The sequence below is a fragment of the Mustela nivalis genome (genome assembly GCF_964662115.1).
Source record: "Mustela nivalis genome assembly, chromosome: 14".
Classification (NCBI taxonomy): Eukaryota; Metazoa; Chordata; class Mammalia; order Carnivora; family Mustelidae; genus Mustela; species Mustela nivalis.
In genome coordinates this window covers 55,815,578-55,839,176 of record NC_139033.1, presented here as the reverse complement: position 1 = coordinate 55,839,176, position 23,599 = coordinate 55,815,578, and the positions used below count along the sequence as shown (strand labels likewise).

The 23,599-nt window shown below is 42.3% G+C and overlaps 1 protein-coding gene across 1 annotated transcript; it reads left to right on the top strand.

The window, feature by feature from the left end:
- The first annotated feature begins 14,910 nt into the window (after positions 1–14,910).
- ZNF397 (zinc finger protein 397) lies at positions 14,911–23,341 on the top strand. The gene is made up of 4 exons (XM_082699537.1): positions 14,911–15,029; positions 16,428–16,922; positions 17,190–17,313; positions 19,746–23,341. Exons 2-4 carry the CDS (start codon positions 16,506–16,508, stop codon positions 20,792–20,794), a joined length of 1,590 nt encoding a protein of 529 aa, XP_082555663.1. The 5' UTR covers positions 14,911–15,029; positions 16,428–16,505; the 3' UTR covers positions 20,795–23,341.
- Positions 23,342–23,599: the final 258 nt, after the last annotated feature.

Sequence of the window (23,599 nt, the reverse complement as noted above, 5' to 3'; positions counted from 1 at the left end):
CCAGAAGACAACTGACAGAATGGGAGAAGATATTTGCAAATGACAGATCAGATAAAAGGTTAGTATCCTAAATCTATAAGGAACTTATCAAACTCAACACCCAAAGAACAAATAATCCAATCAAGAAATGGGCAGAAGAGGCCCTGGGTGGCTCAGTGGATTAAGCCTCTGCCTTCAGCTCAGGTCATGATCCCAGGGTGCTGGGATCGAGCCCCACATCGGGCTCTCTGCACAGCAGGGAGCCTGCTCCTCCCCCCCCCCTCTCTCTGCCTGCCTCTCTGCCTACTTGTGATCTCTCTGTCAAATAAATAAATAAATAAATATCTTAAAAAAAAAAAAAAGAAAAGAAAAGAAAAGAAATGGGCAGAAGACATGAACACACATTTCTCCAAAGAGGACATCCAAATGGCCAAGAGACGCATGAAAAAATGCTCAACATTACTCAGCATCCGGGAAATAAAAATCAAAACCACAATGAGGTACCACCTCACACCAGTCAGAATAGCTAAACCTAACCTGTTTGGAAATGACAGATGTTGGTGAGGATGTGGAGAAAGGGTGATAGACATTAAGGAGGGTATGTGATTCAACAAACACTGGGTGTTATGTAGGACTGATGAATTGTTGAACTCTACCTCTGAAACTAACACATTATATGTTAATTGCATTTAAATTTTTTTAAATGCAAAAAGAAAGGTATCCCACCCAATTTTTCTTTTTTAAGGTGGAGAATATTCTGGTTAACACCTTTTAATCAGAGACTAGAAGTTTTAAGATGTTACAAAGAGCCCCTGGTTCAAAACGATGAAATGGGATTTCTCATTCAATGGTCAAAAAAAATTTTTTTTCATTAAAACTTACTTCAACATAGGAACAATGATCTATAATTTTAGCTAATTTTAAAGGCATGAACAACATATTCTCATCAAATTCTCAGAGCTAGAAATGCCATGATATTTTAAAGGGACATAAAATCTAAAAAAAGGACAACATTGAAAGCAGGCCACTGGCAGGGCAGAGAACATGTCTTCTTCAGTAGGAAGGGAACTACCAGAAAATACCAAAGAGCTATGGTTTCCTACAGCAGCAACCTAAAGCCTGAGAAAGACAGGCCAACAGCTTGTTGTCTGTGTGTGTTGCGTACTGTGTGTGTTTATTTACCTACTCATTTGTTCATTTATTCATTCATTCATTCCAGGCCAGCAGCTTGTCATTTCATTTTAAACAAAATAGATGTAAAAGTAGAAGGGAATTAGGGCACCTGGGTGACTCAGTCGTTAAACCCCTGACTCTTGATCTCAGCTCAAATCTTAATCTCAGGGTCCAGCATTTGGACCCCATGTTTTTAAAAAAGTAGAAGGGAATCCTATTCTCAAAACTTACAGATCTAAAGAAATGAAAATCAATTTTAAAAAGTAGTCCTTTTGGGGCACCTGGGTGGCTCAGTGGGTTAAAGCCTCTGCCCTCGGCTCAGGTCATGATCTCAGGGTCCTGGGATGGAGCCCCACATCGGGCTTTCTGCTCAGCAGGGAGGCTGCTTCCTCCTCTCTCTATGCCTGCCTCTCTGCCTGCTTGTGATCTCCGTCTGTCAAATAAATAAATAAAATCTTTTTTTAAAAAGTAGTCCTTTTATAGAACACTAACCTAAATTATAAGTCAGAAAATAACACATTTACAGTATTGGTAAGCAATCATGAAAAGCAAAGTGATCATTCTTACGACACCAGATATTAAATCCAAAGAGATTATAAATACATACACTTGCGCAGCCTCTAGTCATTTCTAAGCTTTAGTTATTAAATTGTTTACATCTTAACTACAGGAATAGTACATGATTTGCCTAAATTTTAGGACTTTTCCTTGGGAGAAGAAAAAGGAGGAATCTTTATAATGAATAATAGACATTTTAGGTAGATATCTGACAATATAAAGTTGGAGTTAAAGTTTTCATTATTGAGGACATAAATTTAAGTCTGCATATATCAGCAGTAAATGCATACAAATATTAAAGAATATTTGCTCTTATCTGCTTATTATTTTCCATAACCCAAGTTGGGGTTTCCAATACCTCCTCCATACTCCCAAAGCACTCTGTACATACTGTTCCTCATTCTGTTTTTCTAGAAGTCTGTTGATGCCTCTGTATCACCTTCTAGACAGATTTCCAGAGAACAGACCCTGTGTCTTTGATTCACTGTACAAGTCACAGAACCTAGTAGACTTCTTGGCTCAGTGGTGCTAAATAAACACTGGTTTTTAAACTAAGTATCAAAAAGTTAGGTGTCATAACACAGATTTTATTTATTAATGACATTTTAAATGTACAACTTCTTCATTTAGGCCAAAGTTAGTTTTCATATATGCCATTGCTTTTAAAAAGTGATGACAGATTTACAAGACTGAGCAGACATGAGATAAATTGAATTTTAAGATATTCATCAGAACGCTTCCTAAGGTTGGTTTTTTTTCCTTCTTTATACAGCTCAAAAGTAGGTGTATTCGAGTTTTTTATAGCATCTTTGTACTCATGTAACTCCAGGCAAAGTGCTCCAGATTATTTGGTTCCTTAGGCTGTTACAGTTTTTTCTCCATAATTCCAATATTTGATGAATCCCCTAGATGTTGAAAATCCAACTTTTCTAGGTTCCTAAAAGTGTTAAATGTTAATGGGAATGAGAAATAATACTTCAGCCTCCCTTGGGGTCCCACTGCAGCTGCCCTGCTTTATCTGGCCAACAGGTGGCAGCATGCTCCAAGGAACGGTTTCAAGAATCCTGTGTCAGTACCCCGCCCCCCAACAGAGTTCCCCCCCATCCCCCACAACAGAGTTTTTCCCTCTTAAAACTGAGGTACTAAACAGTGGATAAACAAAATCTGTTTACTGAACTGGCTCCAGCCAAGTCGTATTTCCAAAGGTGTAAAGGTAACTGAAGCTTTCATCCATTTTATAACTAGATCCAAGGTCACCGCTATTGCTAATTATCACCTGCTTGTTAATTCACAAGTGTAACAACACAAACTAGCAAGATTGCTGCAAAGCCAAAGAGGTAGAGGAACAGAGGGAGCTTGGGAAGGAAAACATTGAAAACTGCTTGAATATTCTGGAATATCTCTAATATGCACATTTGATGAGCTTTTGGTCTCATAAGCAATTAATATGGGATGTATTTTACTGTTTATACTATTAACCCTTTATATACAATTACATTAACAGATACTAACAATAATACAATCAACTACAAAAACCAGTGAGGATTTTAAGGTGGATTAATTTAGTCCTTCTTTGTACAAGTAAACACTTCAGTAAAAATAGAGGTATCTATCCCGTGGCATAGGTACATCTATTTAGACTGACATTCAACATCTTCATGTATTTTATTATACCTGTAGGATGTAACTAGCATGCGATCCTTTCACAGACCAATAAAATTATAATAAAATGTTGGGTAAGTTATATTTTTTAAATTAACGACTACTTATTTGAATTTATTTTGGATTGGTTCTGTTAGATTCAGTCATTAGCAGAATGCATTCACTTATGTGCTTTCTTAATTTTATCTCATTCTGCCATGTTGTCATGCTTAGTTACACAAACTGGTAATATTATCCTTGATTCGAGAGCTTTAAGAGATCCTGACATGTTCTCTATTTAGAGGGTTTTTACTCAAGTCCCTGGTTTCCATCCAGTTTCCTAGGTGACTGAGCAATCAGTTGCTATTTAAACCAAGACTAAACTGACTAGACTTGTTTAACTGCACAATTTATTCAAGACTTGTTTAAAATTCTGTAAAGGAGTAGTCACCATGCTTAGACATGTGTTGGGTGTGGAAGCACCTGGATGGCTCAGTCAGTTAATCATCTGCCTTCAGCTCAGGTCATGATCTGGGAGTCCTAGGGCTGAGCCCGGAGTCCAGTCACATTGGGCTCCCTGCTTCTGCTTCTCCCTTTCCTCCTGCTCTCTCCCCTGGTCATGCATGCTCTCTCTCTCTCTCTCAAATAAAATTTTAAGAAAAATTAGTATGTTGAGTATGAATCTGATTATGACCTTGAATTTCAAAGGAAACGTGGAGACTTACAGATCATCTTTTCACTAGGAGAAGCACAGTCACTTCCCATCATTCCAGGTCTACTGTAGAGTTCATGGAGTTGCTAAATGCAGGACCAATCGTTAGAGCTCTCTGCCCCAATCTACCCCAATTTTATGTAAGTGATCCAGACATTTGTTCAATGTGTGTCAAAGCAAGGATAACAATGATGATGACAGTAGTCTAGTCAATTTTCTCTGCTCCACTTTTTTTTTTAATATTTTATTTATTTGACAAAGAGAGACACAGCGAGAGAGGGAACACATGCAGGGGAAGTGGGAGAGGGAGAAGCAGGTTTCCCACCAGCAGGGATCCTGATGTGGGGCTCCATCCCAGGACCCTGGGATCATGACCTGAGCTGAAGGCAAATGCTTAATGACTGAGCCACCCAGGTGCCCCACTGCTCCACTTCTCGGCAAAACAAAAAACTAAATGGTAATAAAAACATTTTAAGGATAACTTTTTTTAAAGTACTTTTAATTTAATAATATGTTCAAGTGCTTTGCAGATCCAAGGAATACTATTTTTTTTTTAAGATTTATTTATTTATTTGACAGCAGAGATCACAAGTAGGCAGAGAGGCAGGCAGAGAGAGAGAGAGAGGTGTAAGCAGGCTCCCAGCTGAGCAGAGAGCCCAACACGGGGCTCGATCAAGGAATACTATTCTTAGTCAAGAAGAGCAGACCGTAACAGAGCCCTAAAAGCTTCATAGGGAAAATAACATACACGGTCCTTGAATGATGCTGAAGATTTCAACCAAAAGCAAAATGTTATTGATTGAAGTCAGGACGAAGGTAAAGAAACTAGAAGTAGCAGGAGAGAAATGGACCATCAGCTTTGGTGCCCAAGTACACAGATGGGTAATGATGTGGGAACTAGGGCGGAAGAAAAATGAGTAAATTTCCTTACTACCCACAGCCCATGGACAAGTCCTTGAAACAGGCAGGGTGACCTTCCTCTAGAAACTCAGCTGCCTCAATGTTAATACTTGATAAGGGCAAAAGGCAATCTTACCCCAACCCCCAGGATCCTGTATGTCTACTTTAACATCTAAAAATTCCTTTGGAAACTTGATCTCTCCCCAGGATCCATGCTGGCAATCGTCCCCAAGCACATGACCCACCAGTATACATCTGAAGAGTCTCAGGACTGAGTTTTTACTCAGCAGCAATAAATGACCTTTTCCTAACAATAATTAGCCCCCTGAGGATCCTGGAAACCTTGTTTCCAAAATACCTGGGAGGCTTACTCCATCCCAACCACCTCCCAACTTGAAAGTGTGTAGCGGGTCACTCCTCATAACCCTAGTACTGTTCTTTCTTCCCAACAGTCCTGTCTCCATGCTTTAATAAAACCACCTTTATTTGCACCAAAGACCTCTTAAGAATCCTTTCTTGGCTATAGGCTGTGAACCTTAATGTCTTTCTACATCAGTTAATATGGGTCCAAAGGAAAAAGAGGTTAAATGAAATGGTAAGGGTGTGTGCCTTACAGTAGAGGGTATAGCAAGGCAGCAAAGATTTACAAATAGGATGATCCATCAGATTCATGTTAAGATTCTTGCAACAATCTGAAAGATGCATTAGGATAAGAGGCCAGATAGAAATCAAGGATACTGGGCGCCTGGGTGGCTCAGTGGTTAAGCCGCTGCCTTCGGCTCAGGTCATGATCTCAGGGTCCTGGGATCGAGTCCCGCATTGGGCTCTCTGCTCAGCAGGGAGCCTGCTTCCTCCTCTCTCTCTCTCTGCCTGCCTCTCTGCCTACTTGTGATTTCTCTCTGTCAAATAAATAAATAAAATCTTTAAAAAAATAAAAAAATAAAAATAAAAAAGAAATCAAGGATACTAAAAACCTATTAGAAGGTTTTTAAAGGCCTGAATTGAAATAGTGGAAATGTGAAAACAACAAATTTGAGCTACTTTGGATGATCATTCAATAGGACCAGACTTTAAAAATGATTAATTTGCCCTTTCACTGGCCCTAGATTTCTGCTTAGTCATGAAATTAGGAAGAAATTTTTTAAAAGTTGATAAAGATTAATACTCTATTATAATAATTCCACAACAATTCATTATCAATAGATTCAAAATAAAGGAAGGTAGCTGAATGGGATTTGGCCATGTGAATATTGAAACACTGCTGGACTGTTCACCGTGCTTGGATAGATGTTCATACAAACCAGAAATTAAGATCTGGGACTTGATAGATGGAATACTGTGATGGAAGAAGAAACCACTGTCTGGTCTTCATTCTTGGTTCCTGACAAAGAGCTCCTAAAACCCTTGGGATTTTCTGAGCTAGGTGTAAGAGAAGAGGCTTTTGTTATTCACAAGAAGCCCCTGTCAAGCACACTGGCTAGCTAATGAGAGGGAGCAGGAGGGCTGGTTGCCAGGGGAACCAAAGACATGATGAGAAAAACTGGAATACTCAGTCCTGCACCCTACTTCTAACCTCCAGGAAGAGGAGAGAGAAATAGAGATTGAGTGAATTGTCAGTGGCCAATGACTTCGTCAATTGTAACTACAAAATGGGACCTCCACAGAAATCCTACACCAATGAAGAGAGCTTGCAGGTTGGGGACACAACCCCAGTTCTGTGGGGGCAGAAGCTCTTGCACTTGGACTCTTCCCGAATTCACCCTAACTCCTCATCTGGATGTTCATTTGCATCCTTTGTAAGAAACCAACAATAGTAAGTCAGGTATTCCCCGATTTCTATGAGCTAGCCTAACAAACGCCCAAACCTTATGGGGGCTGCAGGAACCTCCAATTTGTGGTCAGGTCAGAGAGAAGCGTAGGCAAGCTGGGTACCTGCTCCTTGTGACTGGTGTCTGAAGTGAGGAGACGGTCATGGGACTGAGCCCCTAACCTGCAAGGCCTGGCGGCGGAGCTGAATGAACAGTGGCACACCCAGGTGTGGGACTAGACAACCACTGGATGTGGAAAACCCACACACTGGGTATCAGAAGGGAAAGGAGGAAACAAGCCACTTTCCTTCCGTAGACAAGTCAGGGATGGAAAAACAAATTTAGGCATCACTTAAACCCAAATAGAGTTCAGTCACTCACCTAGAGAAGTAATGCTGATGAAGAGAAGAGTGTTGAACATGAGCTTGGCAGTGGTATAAAGAACTAGGTATAAAGGGAGGAGGTAGTGGGAGGCCTGGGTGACTCGGTTAAGCATCTGCCTTCAGCTCAGGTCATGATGCTGGGATCCTGGGATCGAGCCCTGCAATGGACTCCCTGCTCAGTGGGGAGCCTGTTTTTCCCTCTCCCACTGCAGCACACACACACACACACCCCCCATGAACACATGCCCGATCTCAAATAAATAAAATCTTTAAAAAAAAAAAAAAAAAAAAAGGGTAGGTAGTAAAGAGGAGCTAGCTAGGCCAAGTGTGGATAGGCCGGGGGGAGGGGAGGGATAGGCTGTCAACAGAGACAAATGTTATTGTTCAGAATACATAAGGATTGATAAGAGGCCATTGCAAGGTGCTGGCAATTACAAAGTCACTGCCTCCAAAAGTTCAACTTTAGAAGAATGATATAAAGAAACGTTTGTGTCAGGCGGAGTAAGGATTAAGTATGTATCTTTATCTCCATAGTTCCATAATTTCCAAAAATCATATATTAGTATAAATCACAGCTTTAAAATTTTTCAATACACTCTTTTTCAAAGGGAATGGTAATGTGCCGTACATTTAAAAAGTGCAAAAATATGGTATCTTTGGTTCTTAAAGAGCAAGCATTAAGCACTCTCTACTGTCACTGAAAAGAACACTTCCATTTCCCCAACAGCAATGTCCAACATGTATTTTTGTTTAGTGATTTTTATACTGTCCTTAAAGCATAAGCATCAAGGCAGAGAGCAATAAACCTCCATGCCCCTGTGAAATAAATCTAGAACATGCAAATCAAAGGATAAAAAGAGATACTCAAGAGAGTCAAAGAAAACAGTATTTTATCCTTTATCTGGTTTTCATAGAATTAAATAGCATTCTTGAATCAATCTTAAACCTAGTAGTCCTTAATTCATTAACTAAAAACAAAGGGACACCTAGCTGGCTCAGCTGGTGGAGCGTGTGACTCTTGATCTTGGGGTTGTGAGTTTGAACACCACTCAAGTAGAGGTTACTTAAAAATAAAATCTTTTTAAAAAATAATAAAAATTTCTGAAAACCTGAAAATAGAGTTTCTGTTCCTGCTTGGACCCTAGAAGCAAGCAGGTCACTGGTTATGGGACATTCAACTCTGATTCAAACCTCTGTCAAGCAGTTCTCGGTATCCCCTGATAAGAAAGCAACAAAACCCTTTTCAAAGGTAAATATGTCCTAAAGGTTAGTATGTAAAGAAGCCATCAATCAAAACATTTTCTCCTGTGTTTGATCATATCTTTCTGGAGAAGAGCAAACTAACATTCAGCTGCCCTAATTTTCCTTTCAAAAGGCAACTTTTAGCTATTGTTGGTTTTATTACTCATACTCTATGCATTTAGAAAGGCACCCCCCAACACCAAACTTATCTTAGAATTTATCTTCATTGAATCACTCAATGATTACTCTGTTCAAGGCAGAACAGAATCCTAAGGAAAGATCTTTCTGAAGTGACGGACAGGATTAAGAACCAGGAGGAGACCGGTGAGTGCGGTTATGCTGAAATGAAAGAGGGAAAAGTAGGACAGGAAGAGTGTACCTGTAGCTTTAACTCTGCTAGGCATGGTAAGTAAACAACCGCATCACCAGCAACTTCAAGGGCTTTCTTTTACAATGATGCAAAAAGAAACAACTTGGTAAATAAGGTCTTTGTTTACTGTTTTGCATACTACAAGTGAGCACTGTCCCATTCCCTTACAATGTCTATTATGGGTCTCTAAATAATACAAAGCTGAAGGGGTGACATCAGAGTAACAGTAACAATATGCTGGTGGAGTCCGTATTTCTGATATTTTGTAGCTGAAGATATAGCATTTTGGAAATGCAAGGTCATGCTAACAGTCCAAGGTTTTCTTTTGCTTTACAAACATCTCCATCATCAGGCATTCAGGAAATCTATTACAAACCCTCCAACTGCAAGCCTCATCCAGGCGTTTTGCCTTCTCCTCCATAGGGAGCATCCCCACTCAGCTACCCAGCAGTATTTTTTAAAAAAAGGAAAAATAAATTTAGTTCCAGTTCTCTCTGTGTCTGATTCTCCCTGTAACCCCACGTGGCCTTGTGTGGCATGCAGTGTCTCCACCCTCTAGGGAACTGTAATAAACGTTTTCCCCCCAAGGCAGTTATCACCATGTCTGGCCTCTTACTATACCCGATTAAAATAAATCCTGGGTTTAAAAAAGTCTGTTATTCAAAATTTTTCTTTCTGGGATGCCTGGATGGCTCAGTGCATTAAGCCTCTGCCTTCAGCTCAGGTCATGATCTCAGGGTCCTGAGATTGAAGACTGCATTGGGCTCTCTGCTCAGCACAGAGCCTGCTTCCCCCGGTCTCTCTGCCTGCCTCTCTGCCTACTTGTGATTTCTGTCAAATAAATAAAATCTTTAAAAATGTATTTTTTTCTTTCTGAACACTTGCCATCTTTGAACCCTTCAAATACCTACAATCACTAGTTTTAGCACTACTAAAATGTAAATGGAGGTACATGAAAATTTTGAAGTTTTGTGGGGTTTTTTTCATTTGTTTTGTTTTTAAAGAAAAGCAGACTGCCCCGTGCAGTGCCTCATTTGGAAGGGTCTGGAATCCTTGAAGCTTGACCACCCTAATTCTCCTACTAATGGACCTTGAGAACTTGTTTAGAGGTTCCAGCAGGGGAGGGAGTAGCTACTCATATACCCTTGACCCAGGAAGAGTCCTCTGTTATCAGGGAGGGTCATCCTCTTTAACCAACTGCACAACTTCGGACGGACACACAGGTAGGGGTGAGGGAGAAACAGGACATGCGCCTAGCCAGCCAGATCAGCAAATCAACCCTCTCCCAGATCAGCAAATAACCCTCTCCATCATCGGGGAGACAGCCAGATTACCCTCACATCCAAAAATTTTGAAGATTTTTGTTGGTTTTGGTTTTTTTGAGATTTTGAGAAAGAGAGGGCATAACCACAAGCAGGAGGAGCAGAGGAAAAGGATAGAGACTATCTCCAAGCAGAATCCCTGCTGAGCATGGTACCCAATGCATGGCTCGATCCCATGACCCGGACATCACGACCTGAGCCTAACCAAGAGTCAGACATTTAACCAATTAAGTCCCCCAGAAGCCCCCATTTTGAAGTTTTTTTGAACAAACTTCAAGGAACAGCAGGCAGCACCAAACTGGCAATGGCGTGGGGCGCTCCACCAGCCAGGGCTGAGGGAAAGGCCGAACAGCAAAAATGGAGAAGCAAATCAAAGAAATTTCTTTGATTGGCTACAACTTGTTGCCTAATTTGAGAAGGCTTAGTTGGCTGTTTGTGATTAGCTATTCTTAAGCCTCTAGTTCTTAATTCTGAGGCTTTTAAAGGCATCCATACTAGCTCAGGTTTTCGTTTGCTTACATAAGCTGCTAAGGCATTAGGGCCGCCTCAGCGGCTCCTTGTCTAAATACTTGAATAGACCCGCTCCTCCCTTTTGTATGGCATGTGCTGGGCTATACTAGAGAAACAATGTGGGAAACCAAAGCCCGATGGAGTTTATGCTCCAGGATTCATAGTTGTAACTCAAGTGAAAAAACCTCACTTGTGGGGCGCCTGGGTGGCTCAGTGGGTTGGGCCTCTGCTTTAGGCTCAGGTCATGATCCCAGGGGCCTGGGATCGAGTCCCGAATTGGGCTCTCTGCTCAGCGGGGAGCCTGCTTCTCCTCATCTCTCTCTCTGTCTGTCTCTCTGCCTATTTGTGATCTCTCTCTCTGTCAAATAAATAAATAAAATCTTAAAAAAAAAAACAAAACACCTCACTTGTATTTCATTTGAATTCCTCACTTTTCTTACCAGGCATCCACTTACTTCCATCCACTTCCCTGAAGCAGCAAGAAATCATTTTCTCTGTCATTTGTGACAGAACAGTGGTTTACAGTGAAGAGACTTTCAATCTTTCAGACTTTTATCTTGCCCAATGAAGTTGAAGGAGAGCACTGTTGGATGTGATACAGTAATTCAAACAGTTAAAATATACTGAATAGATAGCCTTACTCACCCATCACGACTTTATGAAGCTCATGAAGGTCCTCACTAGAAGTTGAACCTACACAACTCGATCACGGATTTTCCATCTTGTGGAACCATGAGAAATTAATTTCTGTTGTTTATAAGTCACCAAGTTTACGGTATTTTCGTTATTATCAGCTCAAACAGACTAAGACATCATGTAACTGGAAAATGTTGTCTAAGGCTCTTTCTTAAGAGTAACGAATTACTCTCCCACCAGAAACTTTAACCAAGTCCTACCCATAAATCCCCAGCTTACATCTCCTGCAACTAAGAAACTGGTTTATATTTTAAATACACCTCCTATTACAAGGAGTGACAGGAATCTTTTTCTTCCTAGTTCCTATACAGAGGTAAATCATGTTACCTACATGAAGTAAATGCTACTATAACACACTCAGCATTCATCAACCTATCCTCTTTTTCAGCCTTTAGGAGGCCGAGGAGAGTTTGTAAAGTATCCTCCAAACTGAGAAGGCACTTTGAGAAATATATTTATTTTAGAGAAAAAGAGAGAGAATCTCAAGCAGACGGCGCAGAACATGGGGAGTCTGACACAGAGCTCAATCTCACAACCCTGAGATCACAACCTAAGCCGAAACCAAGAGTCCAATGGTTAACTGACTGCACCACCCAGGAGCCCCAGAAAAACAACACAAGTGACACCATAACTCTTTACAGTCTTACTCACGGGAACTTACAGGGAGAATCAGGCAGACAGGATCCAGCGCAGGAGGCAGCCATTCCCCAGCTGAATCCAGACCTTAATACCCACCTTCTAGACAGCCAGTCTCGTGGTGAGGAGGTCACAGGGTAGTTATCTCAAGTGGAATCTTCTGCGGGCCAGTCATCTTTACTAGTTATCTAAAGTGGTGCCTTCTGTGTGTCACGTTAGGGGAGATCAGAACAAGGCTTCCTGCATTCAGATCCGGGGATGCATTAACCTCCACAGGGCCTGAAGCCTATAGCCTGGAGGGGAGGTCATTGTGAGGGCATGAAAGAGATGGCGGGCCAAACATGGAATCAGTGTTGTCAGCACTCCTACACTGCCCTTAACATTTTTGCCTTTTTAACATAATCTTAATTTTGTTTACCTCCCCCAGATTGTCTTTCAGGAGAGGTTGACTTGCTCCTCTCACCTAGGATATGAATCTTAATTGGCCTGAGCGCCCATTATGGACGTCTCACAACTCTTTGCTGGTGATTGACATAGACAGTTGAAGTAATTGTAATTAAGATGTGAGAAGAAATCAGCTGAGGGGCAAGGCTTTTCTTAGTCTTAAAAATGGGCAGAACATAAGGGGGTTCCTTTTTTTTGCTGGTGGGTATCATCTGTAATCTGAAACTAAGTCATTTTAGGACCACGAGGGAAGCCAGATTGGAAAACAGGCCAACGAACCTAAAAATGGCAGAGCAGAAAGATGGAAAGGACCTGGATCCTTCACAATATTATCACAATATCATCCTTCACAACCCTAGGCATGGCCTTATCTCCACACATGTAGCTATGTGGGATAATAAAAAGGCTTAATATGATCTCTCTGATATGAGCAATTTGAGAGGCAGGGCAGGGACTCATGGGGGGAAGGGAGGGGAAAATGAAATAAGATGGGACTGAGAAGGGAGACAAACCATTAGAGACTCTTAATAACATGAAACAAACAAATTTAGGGCTGCCCTGGGGTAGCCGGGGGATGGATATTGGGGAGGGTGTGTGCTAACGGTGAGTGCTGGGAATTGTGTAAGACTGGTGATCCAAAGATCTGTACCCCTGAACCAAAGAATATATATTAATTTAAAACAAACAAACAAACAAACAGCAGGGTTCTAATAAAATGATTCTGTTCTGTGGCTAAATAAATAAATATTAAAAGGCTTACATCTGGATATTTAGTAAGGTTTTCTATTACTGTAATTGAAAGCATTCCTTCTTTCCTTCAACGTTCCACTCCTAAGTAGTAGCCCTCTTTGTATAAAAAGTTGAAGTAAACTGGATGCAAGGATAATTGTCTAAATTTCCTTCTATGTTTAAGCTGTTCTTCCTATTAAAGGCTGGAGTCTATTTCCCCTTCCCAGGAGCCCTGCCCTTCTGCCAACAGAGTACAGCAGAATTAATATAATGCCAATTCCAAACCTAGGCCTTAAGAGAACTAGCCTGTTCCCTTTCTCCTTCACTCCATTGGAACCCCTGCACCCTATAAGAAAGCTTCAGCTAACCTCCTGAATGATGAAGAGACTACAGGGAGAGAAGCTTTACAGAGAAGAATCAAGTAATCGTAGCCAATAGGCAGCACCAAGACCACAGCAATGTGAGGGAAGCATCCTTGCATCTTCTAGTCCCAGTTAAGCTATGCTAGTTTACACCTCAGCGAGCAGGAGCCAGGCACCCCTACTAAGCCCTGCCTGAATTCCTGACCACAGAACTGGGAACAATAAAACATCTGCTGCTTGATTTATGCAGACAGGGATAACTGAAACACACGATAATATTATTTGTTCTCTTGATCTGTAAAATTACCATAGCTGGTTCACAATGATTAAGATTTAAGTACTCTGAAAGCTAATTATTTTTTCCCAAATATGTCTCAATAGCCTTAGCTTACAAAAGATAATGTTTCCATGTATACACACCACCTTGTACCAACATTTTAAAGAAAATTAAAGGCAGTATTTTTAACAAGTGAGCTGATAGCCTTGCAAGTAAAAAAACCTATGGAACATATAAAAGGAAAATAGTGGGGCGCCTGGGTGGCTCAGTGGGTTAAGCCGCTGACTTCGGCTCAGGTCATGATCTCAGGGTCCTAGGATCGAGTCCCGCATCGGGCTCTCTGCTCAGCAAGGAGCCTGCTTCTCTCTCTCTCTCTCTCTCTACCTGCCTCTCCATCTACTTGTGATTTCTCTCTGTCAAATAAATAAATAAAACCTTTAAAAAAAAAAAAAGGAAAATAGTTCCACCTCAATTTTTAAAAATGGGAAAAGTCATTTCCTTAAAATATCATAAATGGTGCAAAGACATCAAAGAAAATACCTTAATCTCAAGGTCTCTGATCTAAATGAAATGCAAGTTAAAACAACATGAAACATCATTTTCACCTACTAAATGTAATCACTTAGTCTTAATGCCAACTGGGTTCCAGTAAAAATGGGAATACCCCTCTTTAGAGTCGCAGCCTGGGACACCAAAGTCTTCTTGAGCTACGGGGACTTCGACGGGCCCTGACTTTGGGCCGTGTCTACTGCTGGAGAGCGGGCATAACAGAGCTACGCGCAGACCTCTCGTAAGGCTGAAACGGTATGCACCGAAAGGGCAACAGGAGCGGGTGTCATTTTTTGTTCAGCCTGTTCATGCGTTTGCTCTTGCCGGAGGTGATGGAAACGCACGAGAGTTACACGCAAATCTTAATACTTTTCTGGAAAACTGCAGATGAGACGATAGGGAGTGGTGCACGGGAGGTGGGTGGCGGTGGGTGTCTGGGTAGCAGGCAGCCGAGACGAGGAGCGGAGCCCTCCGGCTCGCAGTGACCTCTCCCAAGGACGCCTCCATCCCAGCTCTCCCCCGCGTGGGCCTCTGCGCTCCGCGAGGCGGGGCGCCGGAGACGGAAGGCGGTGGGAACGAAGGACCCGCGGCGCCGATTGGCTGCTTAGGAGCACGGGGTGGGGCGCGCGGAGGCTCCGGGGGACGCGCGAGCGGAAGTCCGCGAGAGCGCACTTCCGGTCTTTGTGGCTCGCCGCTCGGAGTCGGCGGCTGGCGCCCTGGCCGCTGCTGGGCTTCGCGGTGAGGGACGCGGGCCCCAAGCGGAGGGAGGGCGGGGAGGGCGCGTGGCCCGGACGGCGGGCGCGAGGCGAAGGGGCCTTGCTCCCCGGGCCTGGCCATCCCTGGGTCGCGCGGCCCCTTGTCCGGGCGGTGTTTCCGAGCGTTCTGGGAGCCCGCGGAGGCCAGCTCAAGCCCTTACTTTCCAGGGGAAAGGGCAGTTACTCCTCCCCGCCGTGACTTCGCAAATGCTGTCGTTTAGCCGGGCTATGAAAATGGGCTGATGCCTAGCCTAACTGTTCTAATCTCTAAAGTTAACTGTCGTGTTAGGGTCAGATGGTATTGATGTGTCCCGCAGTTTCAAGGGCATACCCTCCGGTCGATACTCACCCGTCCTCGAATCAGGTCCTGTGTGAGCTATATCACAAAATTGAATACGTAATTATTTGTTGCCATATTTCACTCTAAAAAATGTTTATTCCCCTATATGCTAAGCTTGAGAATGGAGATTGACCTTTTTGCTGCTTTTGTGTCTCTACGATAACGGACGTGTTTTTGAGCACACAGTACGCATTTAACAAACACTTGGTTAATTCCTCTGTAGATCCGTTTACTCAAAAGCAAAGACCTTAGTATTCTTATGCCTGGCTCACGACAGAGCCCATGGTAAGTGCCTCAGCGTTTGTTGAAGAAATGCATTGAAAACTAAATTTGATCAAGTGGCAGGTGAAAGTTTTTATTTAAGTCAACTCATATTTAATATAAAGTTTTAAAAATGTTGTTACTCCTGCAAATGGAAGCCGTCATTATCTGCCATAGATAGAAGGTAACTAAAAATAAATTATTATTTTTTAAAGATTTTATTTATTTGGCAGAGAAAGCACAAGCAGAGGGAGAGGGAGAAGCAGGCTCTCTGCTGAGCAGGGAGCCCAATTCTGGGCTTGATCCCAGGACCCTGAGAGCATGACCTGAGCTGAAGGCAGAGGCTTAACCCGCTGAGCCACCCAGGCACCCATAAAAATAAATATTTGAAAGTCAACATTATTAAATCCTAGCTAGATATTGTTACCCTTAGAAGTCTGAGGCTTATACTTTATTAAAGAGGAAGTTCTACAAATTAAAGACAGATCTTTCTCCTTGATAACCATCAGGATTGAAGGAATTGAAAAGGAGATTTTGTGTTATGTGATTCATGGTAATACTGCATTCTTTTGATTCTAAAATAATTTCTATTATTAGTGGTAAAAATTCTAAATGGATGATAAATGGGCGAGTGATCTTTAGTTTGTCACTTGATTATTTTACAGTCTCAAACTTTTTCCCTCTCAATACATTACTGGGATGACTGACCTTTATTTTAAGTTCTTACAAGATTTTTTTTTTCTCACTGCTATAAGTTAACAGTGCTTTTATATCTTTCAGGAACAAAAAGATTACTCAAAGAAACTGAAATACTGTACCCAGTTGTAGTGAGCTTTTTGCTCCACTGTTTAGGCCAGAATGGCTGTGGAATCCAGAACAATTTCAACCTTGGTACCTCAGAGTCCTCAGGATCAAGAACTAATACTAGTGAAAGTAGAAGAAAGCCTTTCCTGGGGTCAGAAATGTAAGCAAGGTGGGAGCACCAGATCCTGCCAAGAATTGTTCCGCCAACAATTCAGAAAGTTTTGCTACCAGGAGACACCTGGACCCCGGGAAGCTCTGGGCCGACTCCAGGAGCTTTGCTATCAGTGGCTCATGCCAGAGTTGCACACCAAGGAGCAGATCCTGGAGCTGCTGGTGCTGGAGCAGTTTCTGAGCATCCTGCCTGAGGAGCTGCAGATCTGGGTTCAGCAACATAGTCCAAAAAGCGGCGAGGAAGCTGTGACCCTGTTGGAGGATTTGGAGAGGGAATTTGATGATGCAGGGCAGCAGCAGGTGGGAACAGAGAGATGTGATATGTTGGGGGAAGAGAAATGTACAGACTAGAGCATGTGGCATCCTCACAGCAGTAGAAGAGAAAGTTGTCTCCACCAAACCATACCCTGCAGTGACTACTGTGGTTATACCTATCTCTGTCCTTAAATAGTTCTTTTTCCTATCACTCATTCCTGGAGTTGTCTTTGTTGCCCTCTTCGAAATTTTTACTAAGCATTTTCCCTAGGGAGTTTCTCAGAAAGCTAACCACTTTTTTCCTGATTTCAGGGACCAGCGGTGCCATGGAAAGATTTGACAGGTCTTGGAACATCCCAGGAGTTAACAAACATCCAACTCCAGCCTTTAAAGACACAGCTGAAACCCTGGGAACCTTGCCTTTCCCCCAGAAGTGGTAAGAAAGTAGAAACTCTTCTGGGAACCGCTATCAGGCCTCTGGCTTTGATCGTACAGAATTAATTGCATTTTACAAAGATGCCGCATGTGAACTTCTCACCTGTCTTACTCTAGACCAGATGTACCTTTTTCAGCAACTTTGTATTCAGCAACCCTCATGAAGTGCAGTGAGCCCTTCTTGTTTCAGTTTCCCTGTCATTTCTTAACTTATTCCTTGATTATGTAACTTAATAGGGTGCTAACATATGTCTGGTACTGTGGGAGGCACTGGGTCTCTGTCTTCAAGACCTTGCATCTAGATGGGGTGGTGGACAAGCAAAAAGGCAGTGGCAATATAGTATAATAAATTACAGAATAAAAGTAGGCCATAGGTACTATGGGGGCACATATGAATACACCGAACCCAACCTTAGAGGTTCAAGGAGTACTTTTTGGAGGAGGAAACACCTAAACTAAGATCTGAACTGTGACTGAGAAAACTGGTAAATAAGTGGAGGGAGTGTTCCATCCTAAAGGAAAAAAACTTTTCTACTCAAAACACTTCTCACATTGGATATGTGGGGTTTTCCCTCATCTTAAGCAATTCTAATTCTGAGCCTAATTATCTAGAATTAATGCAGACCCCACAGGTTAAGGTTTTGGTCCCACCAGACTGCTTCCCTCCCCATCCCCCAATTCAGAAGCCAAACGCATGTCATGAATCCCCACCTCACCCACACTTCTGTCTGATTGGGCTGCAAATTTGACATTTCATGACCACCTCTCCGGGTTTCATAATTTGCTATAATAGCTCACAGAACTCAGAGAAACACCTTGCTTACTCTTACCAGTTTATAAAGGATGCAAGCGTACAGCCAGATGGAGAGGTACGCAGGGCAAGATCCAGCTTGCTTCTGCCCCTGTGAAGTTAGAGGTTCACCACTCTTGTGGCTCTTGGATGCATCTACCATCCTGGAAGCTCTCTAAGCCCTTTTGTTTAAGGTTTTTATACAAGTTTCATTACATAGACATGGTTGATTAAATCATTGGCCATTGATGGTTAAACCTCCAGTCCCTTTCCATGGAGGTCTAAAGGTGGGGCAGAAAGTTCAACTTTCTAATCACATAGTTCGTTCCTTTGGCAGCCAGCCCCCTGAGTTACCTCATAAGCATAAACTGAGGTACTGGTTGATAGGGGCTTATTATGAATAACAAACGATACGCCTCTTAACCTCTACCACTTAGGAGATTATAAGGGCTTTTAAAAGCTCTATGCCAGGAACTGAGGGTGCAGACCAAATTCATATATACTGTATTACAGTATCACACAAGCAAGACCACAAAGTCCTGAAGGTGAGAGAATACAACCCATCCTGGGAACTGCAGGTAATTCAGTTTAACTGAAAAGAGAATTCATAGGGGAGAGATGGCGAAACACAACTAGAGAGGGAAATGAGACCCAGGTTGTGAAAACTTGGGAGATCATCCTAATTAGTTTGGATAGGACAGTGGAGCACAGTTGAAAGGTTTTGGACAAGGGGCGCCTGGGTGGCTCAGTGGTTTGGGCTGCTTCCTTCGGCTCGGGTCATGATCTCAGGGTCCTGGGATCGAGCCCCGCATCGGGCTCTCTGCTCCGCAGGAAGCCTGCTTCCCTCTCTCTCTCTCTCTGCCTGCCTCTCTGCCTACTTGTGATCTCTGTCAAATAAATAAATAAAATCTTTAAAAAAAAAAAAGAAAGGTTTTGGACAAGAGAGTAGTTGACTGAACTTGTGTTTTAGAACTTAGCTGCAGAGTGGATGGATTTGAGGAAGGCAAGAGTGGCATCCTGTTAGAGACTGTTGTAATCTAAATGGCCCCAGTGAGTAAGTCAAGATATATTCTGGTGAGAAGGAAGATCAAAGTTGCCTCCTGTTCACCAGCATTTCAAATTGCATTGCAGTAGCTGGTCATGGTTACAAGTGGAGACTGTAGGAAAGGAGTTGGGGATGATACTCAGGTATTAGTCTTGAAAAATTTGGTTAATGATGGTTCTATTGTGTAAATGGAAGTGGGAAACAAGGGGAAAAAATATGTGTTTTGTCTGGGCCATTTTAGTGCTTGTGGAGTATTCACAAATAATATCCCAATTAGCATTGGAGATGAGAGTCTAGAGCTTAATAGAATAGAGTTGGGGATCTGGGGAGACATTAGCTTATCACATACGTAGTAACTGAAACCTAGGTGGTAGAGATCAAGTGAAATTTCAGAGGGAGCAGGAAAGAATAAACTTCAGACTGTAGGTATAGGCCTTCATACTAGAAAGGAGGAGGGACCAGTACAGGCAGTTAAAGAAAGATGGGTGTGGACCTCAACCTCTTGTTTATAGAAGCCTCTGTTTTCTCTCACGTGAAAAGTGGGTACTGAGAGTGACTAGAGAAATAAAACAGTCTGTTTTGGCTGCTCTCGTTTCAGATCATGAGAACCACGAATCTGTGACCAAGAAGGACATTTCAGGAGAAAAATCACAAGGACGTCCCCAGGAGCCTTCATCTGGAGGAGTTAGTGAACATGACAGTAATTTAGAGTGGCAACAAGAAAGTCCTACAGGGGAGAAATTAAGAAGATTCCCTACCCAAGGGGGCAGTTTTAGTCAAGTAATCTTCACACATAAATCTCTGGGAAAGAGAGACCATCCTGAGCCTCAAAGCAGCTTGATTCTAAGTACAAACTCTATAACTTACCAGAAAGTTCCTACAGAAGAGAGACCTTATAGATGTGATGTATGTGGGCACAGCTTCAAACAGCATTCCTCTCTAACACAACATCAGAGAATCCATACTGGAGAAAAGCCTTATAAATGTAACCAGTGTGGGAAGGCTTTTAGTCTGAGGTCATACCTTATCATTCATCAGAGAATTCACAGTGGTGAGAAAGCATATGAATGTAGCGAGTGTGGGAAAGCCTTCAACCAGAGCTCAGCCCTCATTAGACATCGTAAAATTCATACTGGGGAGAAAGCTTGTAAATGTAACGAATGTGGCAAAGCGTTCAGTCAAAGTTCCTATCTCATTATACATCAAAGAATTCACACTGGCGAGAAACCCTATGAGTGTAACGAGTGTGGGAAAACCTTTAGCCAAAGCTCAAAGCTTATTAGACACCAGCGAATTCATACGGGAGAGAGACCTTATGAATGTCATGAATGTGGAAAAGCTTTCAGGCAGAGCTCAGAGCTGATAACCCATCAGAGGATCCATAGTGGAGAGAAACCCTATGAATGTAGTGAGTGTGGAAAAGCTTTCAGTTTGAGCTCAAACCTCATCAGACATCAGAGAATTCATAGCGGAGAGGAACCCTATCAGTGTAATGAATGTGGCAAAACCTTCAAAAGGAGCTCCGCCCTTGTTCAGCATCAGAGAATCCATTCTGGGGATGAAGCTTACATATGTAATGAATGTGGGAAGGCTTTCAGGCACAGATCAGTCCTCCTGCGCCATCAGAGGGTGCACACTGTCAAGTAACTTGGCAGTACAGTGGATGTTGTAAATATTTTGGTCAGATTTTTATCTTTGTTAGTGGAAAGGGTTTACTTTTGGAACAAGACTCCAGGGTGGTAAACACCCAGGTCTGGAGTCTTGCCGACTTAACTGAACAGCACTTCCCAATGCTACTGCAAATTGTTCCTTGAAAGCTTTTCCTAGGACTAATCAGAGCAGCAGATGGAAGAATCACTGCTTCCAGCTTTCCTCTTACCATTAGGAATACTCAGGAAATAAGAAAAATGGGAACATAACATTGAAACCTCATTTTCCATGAGGGGGTACAGCAACCTGGGCTGTCAACCACGTCTGACTGTCCACATGCCAGATTTGGGATATGGTGTGGACAGCATGAGGGACATTTGTCTCAGGAATACAGAATTTTACTGGCCAATTAAGAACAGTGACAGGGCAGCAAGAGCGATAGGGAAGCAGTGCATAGATGATGTGTTGAGCCCAGGGCAGTCCAGAAATGAGATAGTGGAAAGAATACATATTAACTTATCCAGCTGTTCACTTTTCGAAGTCCTGTCTTTTGCCAGGCACGAGGAATACAACGGGGAATCAGGCGGTCTCTGTGGTTGAATGGGCAAGGTGAACGCATCATGACATGAGCAGGGCTCTGTGACATTGAGTACCTGAGCCAGCCTTGGATCAGGGAAAGTTTCTGAGAAAAACAAACTGAAGAATGTACAGGAGTTAGCCAGGGAAGTAGGCAGGCAGGCTAGAGAACAATATTCCCAGCAGAGGGAACAGACAAAGGTCAGGAAGAATGTCTGGCACATCTGAGAAAAGGCCATTTTGTGTGGAGTGTTGCTGTTGAGTTCCTTTTGAAGTGGAGTCAGGTGTATAAGAAACGTGGATGTAGCAAAGTAGGAGCCAGCAGAGAAGCACCTGTTATTAGACAAAATCCCGAGTCCTTGGGCCACAGGCGTAGAGCTTTGTCATGGTCTGGTGTGAGCCAAAGGAAAGGGTTAATAACTAGTTTCTTGCCTGTAGGCTCCGCTAGACCTGTGTGTTTGGGGAAGGCAGGGTGGTTAGAAAGAGCCCAGCCTAGCCTCAACGTTAAGTACCTGTTAGAATTCTAAATCTTCTCTTTCCTGAACGGAAGAGCTCCTTTGGTTCTTGAGGCTATCAGAGCTGTTGTCCGCTTCCTGCTCACTCGCAAGTCTGGGTCAGAAGCGGCTATGACTACCACATCTGTTTCTGGGGCTGTACCCCCACAGTTCTGGTGCACTCCCTTGGGCTCAGGTGCTAACTGGGTCTGAGCCTCCAGGCACCTCACATGTGTTCAGTTTTGCCTTATGTCATTGTCATTTTGCAGTATTTCAGTCTTACGAATTTTAAAGAATGCTGAAGGGAAGGGGCAACAAAAGGTAACAGTCCTGGTCCATCCAGAGACTACTGTCTTCTGGGGGACCCAGCAGGAAAAGTATCCCTAGTCTGGTGCTTCTCAGTGCGATGCGAGAAGGGATATAGGTTAGCAACAGAAGAACCTATTAATAAGAAATCCCCAACTGGTCAGAGTTCAAACACCTTGCCAAAAATAGAAATCTATGGGAATTTAGAATCCTGAGCTTAGCAAAAGACGAGTTTTCAGGAGGATAAGTAGAGAATGCTCCTGTTGGAACATACATAGATAACAGAAACTAACCAGTAAGAACGGCCAGTGGGCTAAATCCCCCTGCTTCCAGAAAGAAGGTAAGAAAAGAAAGGGATAGGATAACAAAGTAACATGACAAGAGTTCCTAATATTCAACTCTGTTTTCTCTCCCAGGATAAACAAACTGAAAAGGGTAGGACAATTGTTAAGTAGGAATTGATAGAACACATGTTACAAAAGGGAGAGATTCTTTACAGATAGTTCTTAACCTACAAAGAAACATATAACAGGTACTTTGCTGAGGGCTTTGTATATATTTGTTGTTTCTCTGACAGCACATATTTTGCAGATGAGAAAATGAAGGCTTAGAATCATGGCTTAGTCAATATCATACAGCTAAAAAGTGGTGAGGTCAGACTTTGACCCCAGGCAAAAGGAAAAAACCCTTCTGTGGAGCCATCTCTCTGTAGTATATCCTCATGAAGAAGTCCGAGTAGAAAAAATAGTACTTCAGTAAGCAAATCACAAAAGAACAAGTGCCAGTGGGTGAGAAGCAGGCAGTCTTTGGTAGAATTAAAAATGTATATTAAAGCAAGAATTGAGATGGTACTTTTTTCCCCCTCATAAAGATTCAGGGAAGTTGGGATTCCAGTGCTGCTGGTAAGCTGTGAATAGATAGGATCTCTGGCAATCAGTACCAGAAGCCTTAACCATTGCCTTTTGACTTTAAAATTCTACCTGGAAATGTATGCTTCAGAAAACATCATGAATGTATACAAACTCTTAAAAGCTGTAAAAAAAAAAAAAAAAAAAGTGATGTTGATCGATGTCAAAAGAAATGACAGCATATCTTAAGTAAAAATAAAACGTACAGTATGACTCCATGTAAAAATATATTTATGCATTAAAAATCCTGGAAATCTGTACTCTCAGAGTGCTACACTGGCTATCTCTGGGTGACAGAATTATAGGTGATCGAATTTCTTCTTGTGATTTTCTGTCTTCCGAACTTGCCTACAATAAATACTTCTAAACTTTGAGGGAAAAAAAGGTTAAAAGGAATGAGTACCCAGGATAGTCAAGAAATACTAAGGAAAGCACATGCTTTCTGTAGCATCTCTGTCCCAAGTCCTAGGAGGTTGTCTAACTTAACTCTGATCCATTACTTTTTTTTTTTTTTTAAG

What these genes read in the sequence shown, in the direction of transcription:
- ZNF397 (XM_082699537.1), top strand. Translation starts at nt 16,506, where the DNA reads ATGGCTGTGGAATCCAGAACAATTTCAACCTTGGTACCTCAGAGTCCT. An exon ending in ATGATGCAGGGCAGCAGCAG is followed by an intron (nt 16,923 to 17,189) that starts GTGGGAACAGAG and finishes TCCTGATTTCAG; the next exon opens with GGACCAGCGGTGCCATGGAA. An exon ending in TTGCCTTTCCCCCAGAAGTG is followed by an intron (nt 17,314 to 19,745) that starts GTAAGAAAGTAG and finishes CTCTCGTTTCAG; the next exon opens with ATCATGAGAACCACGAATCT.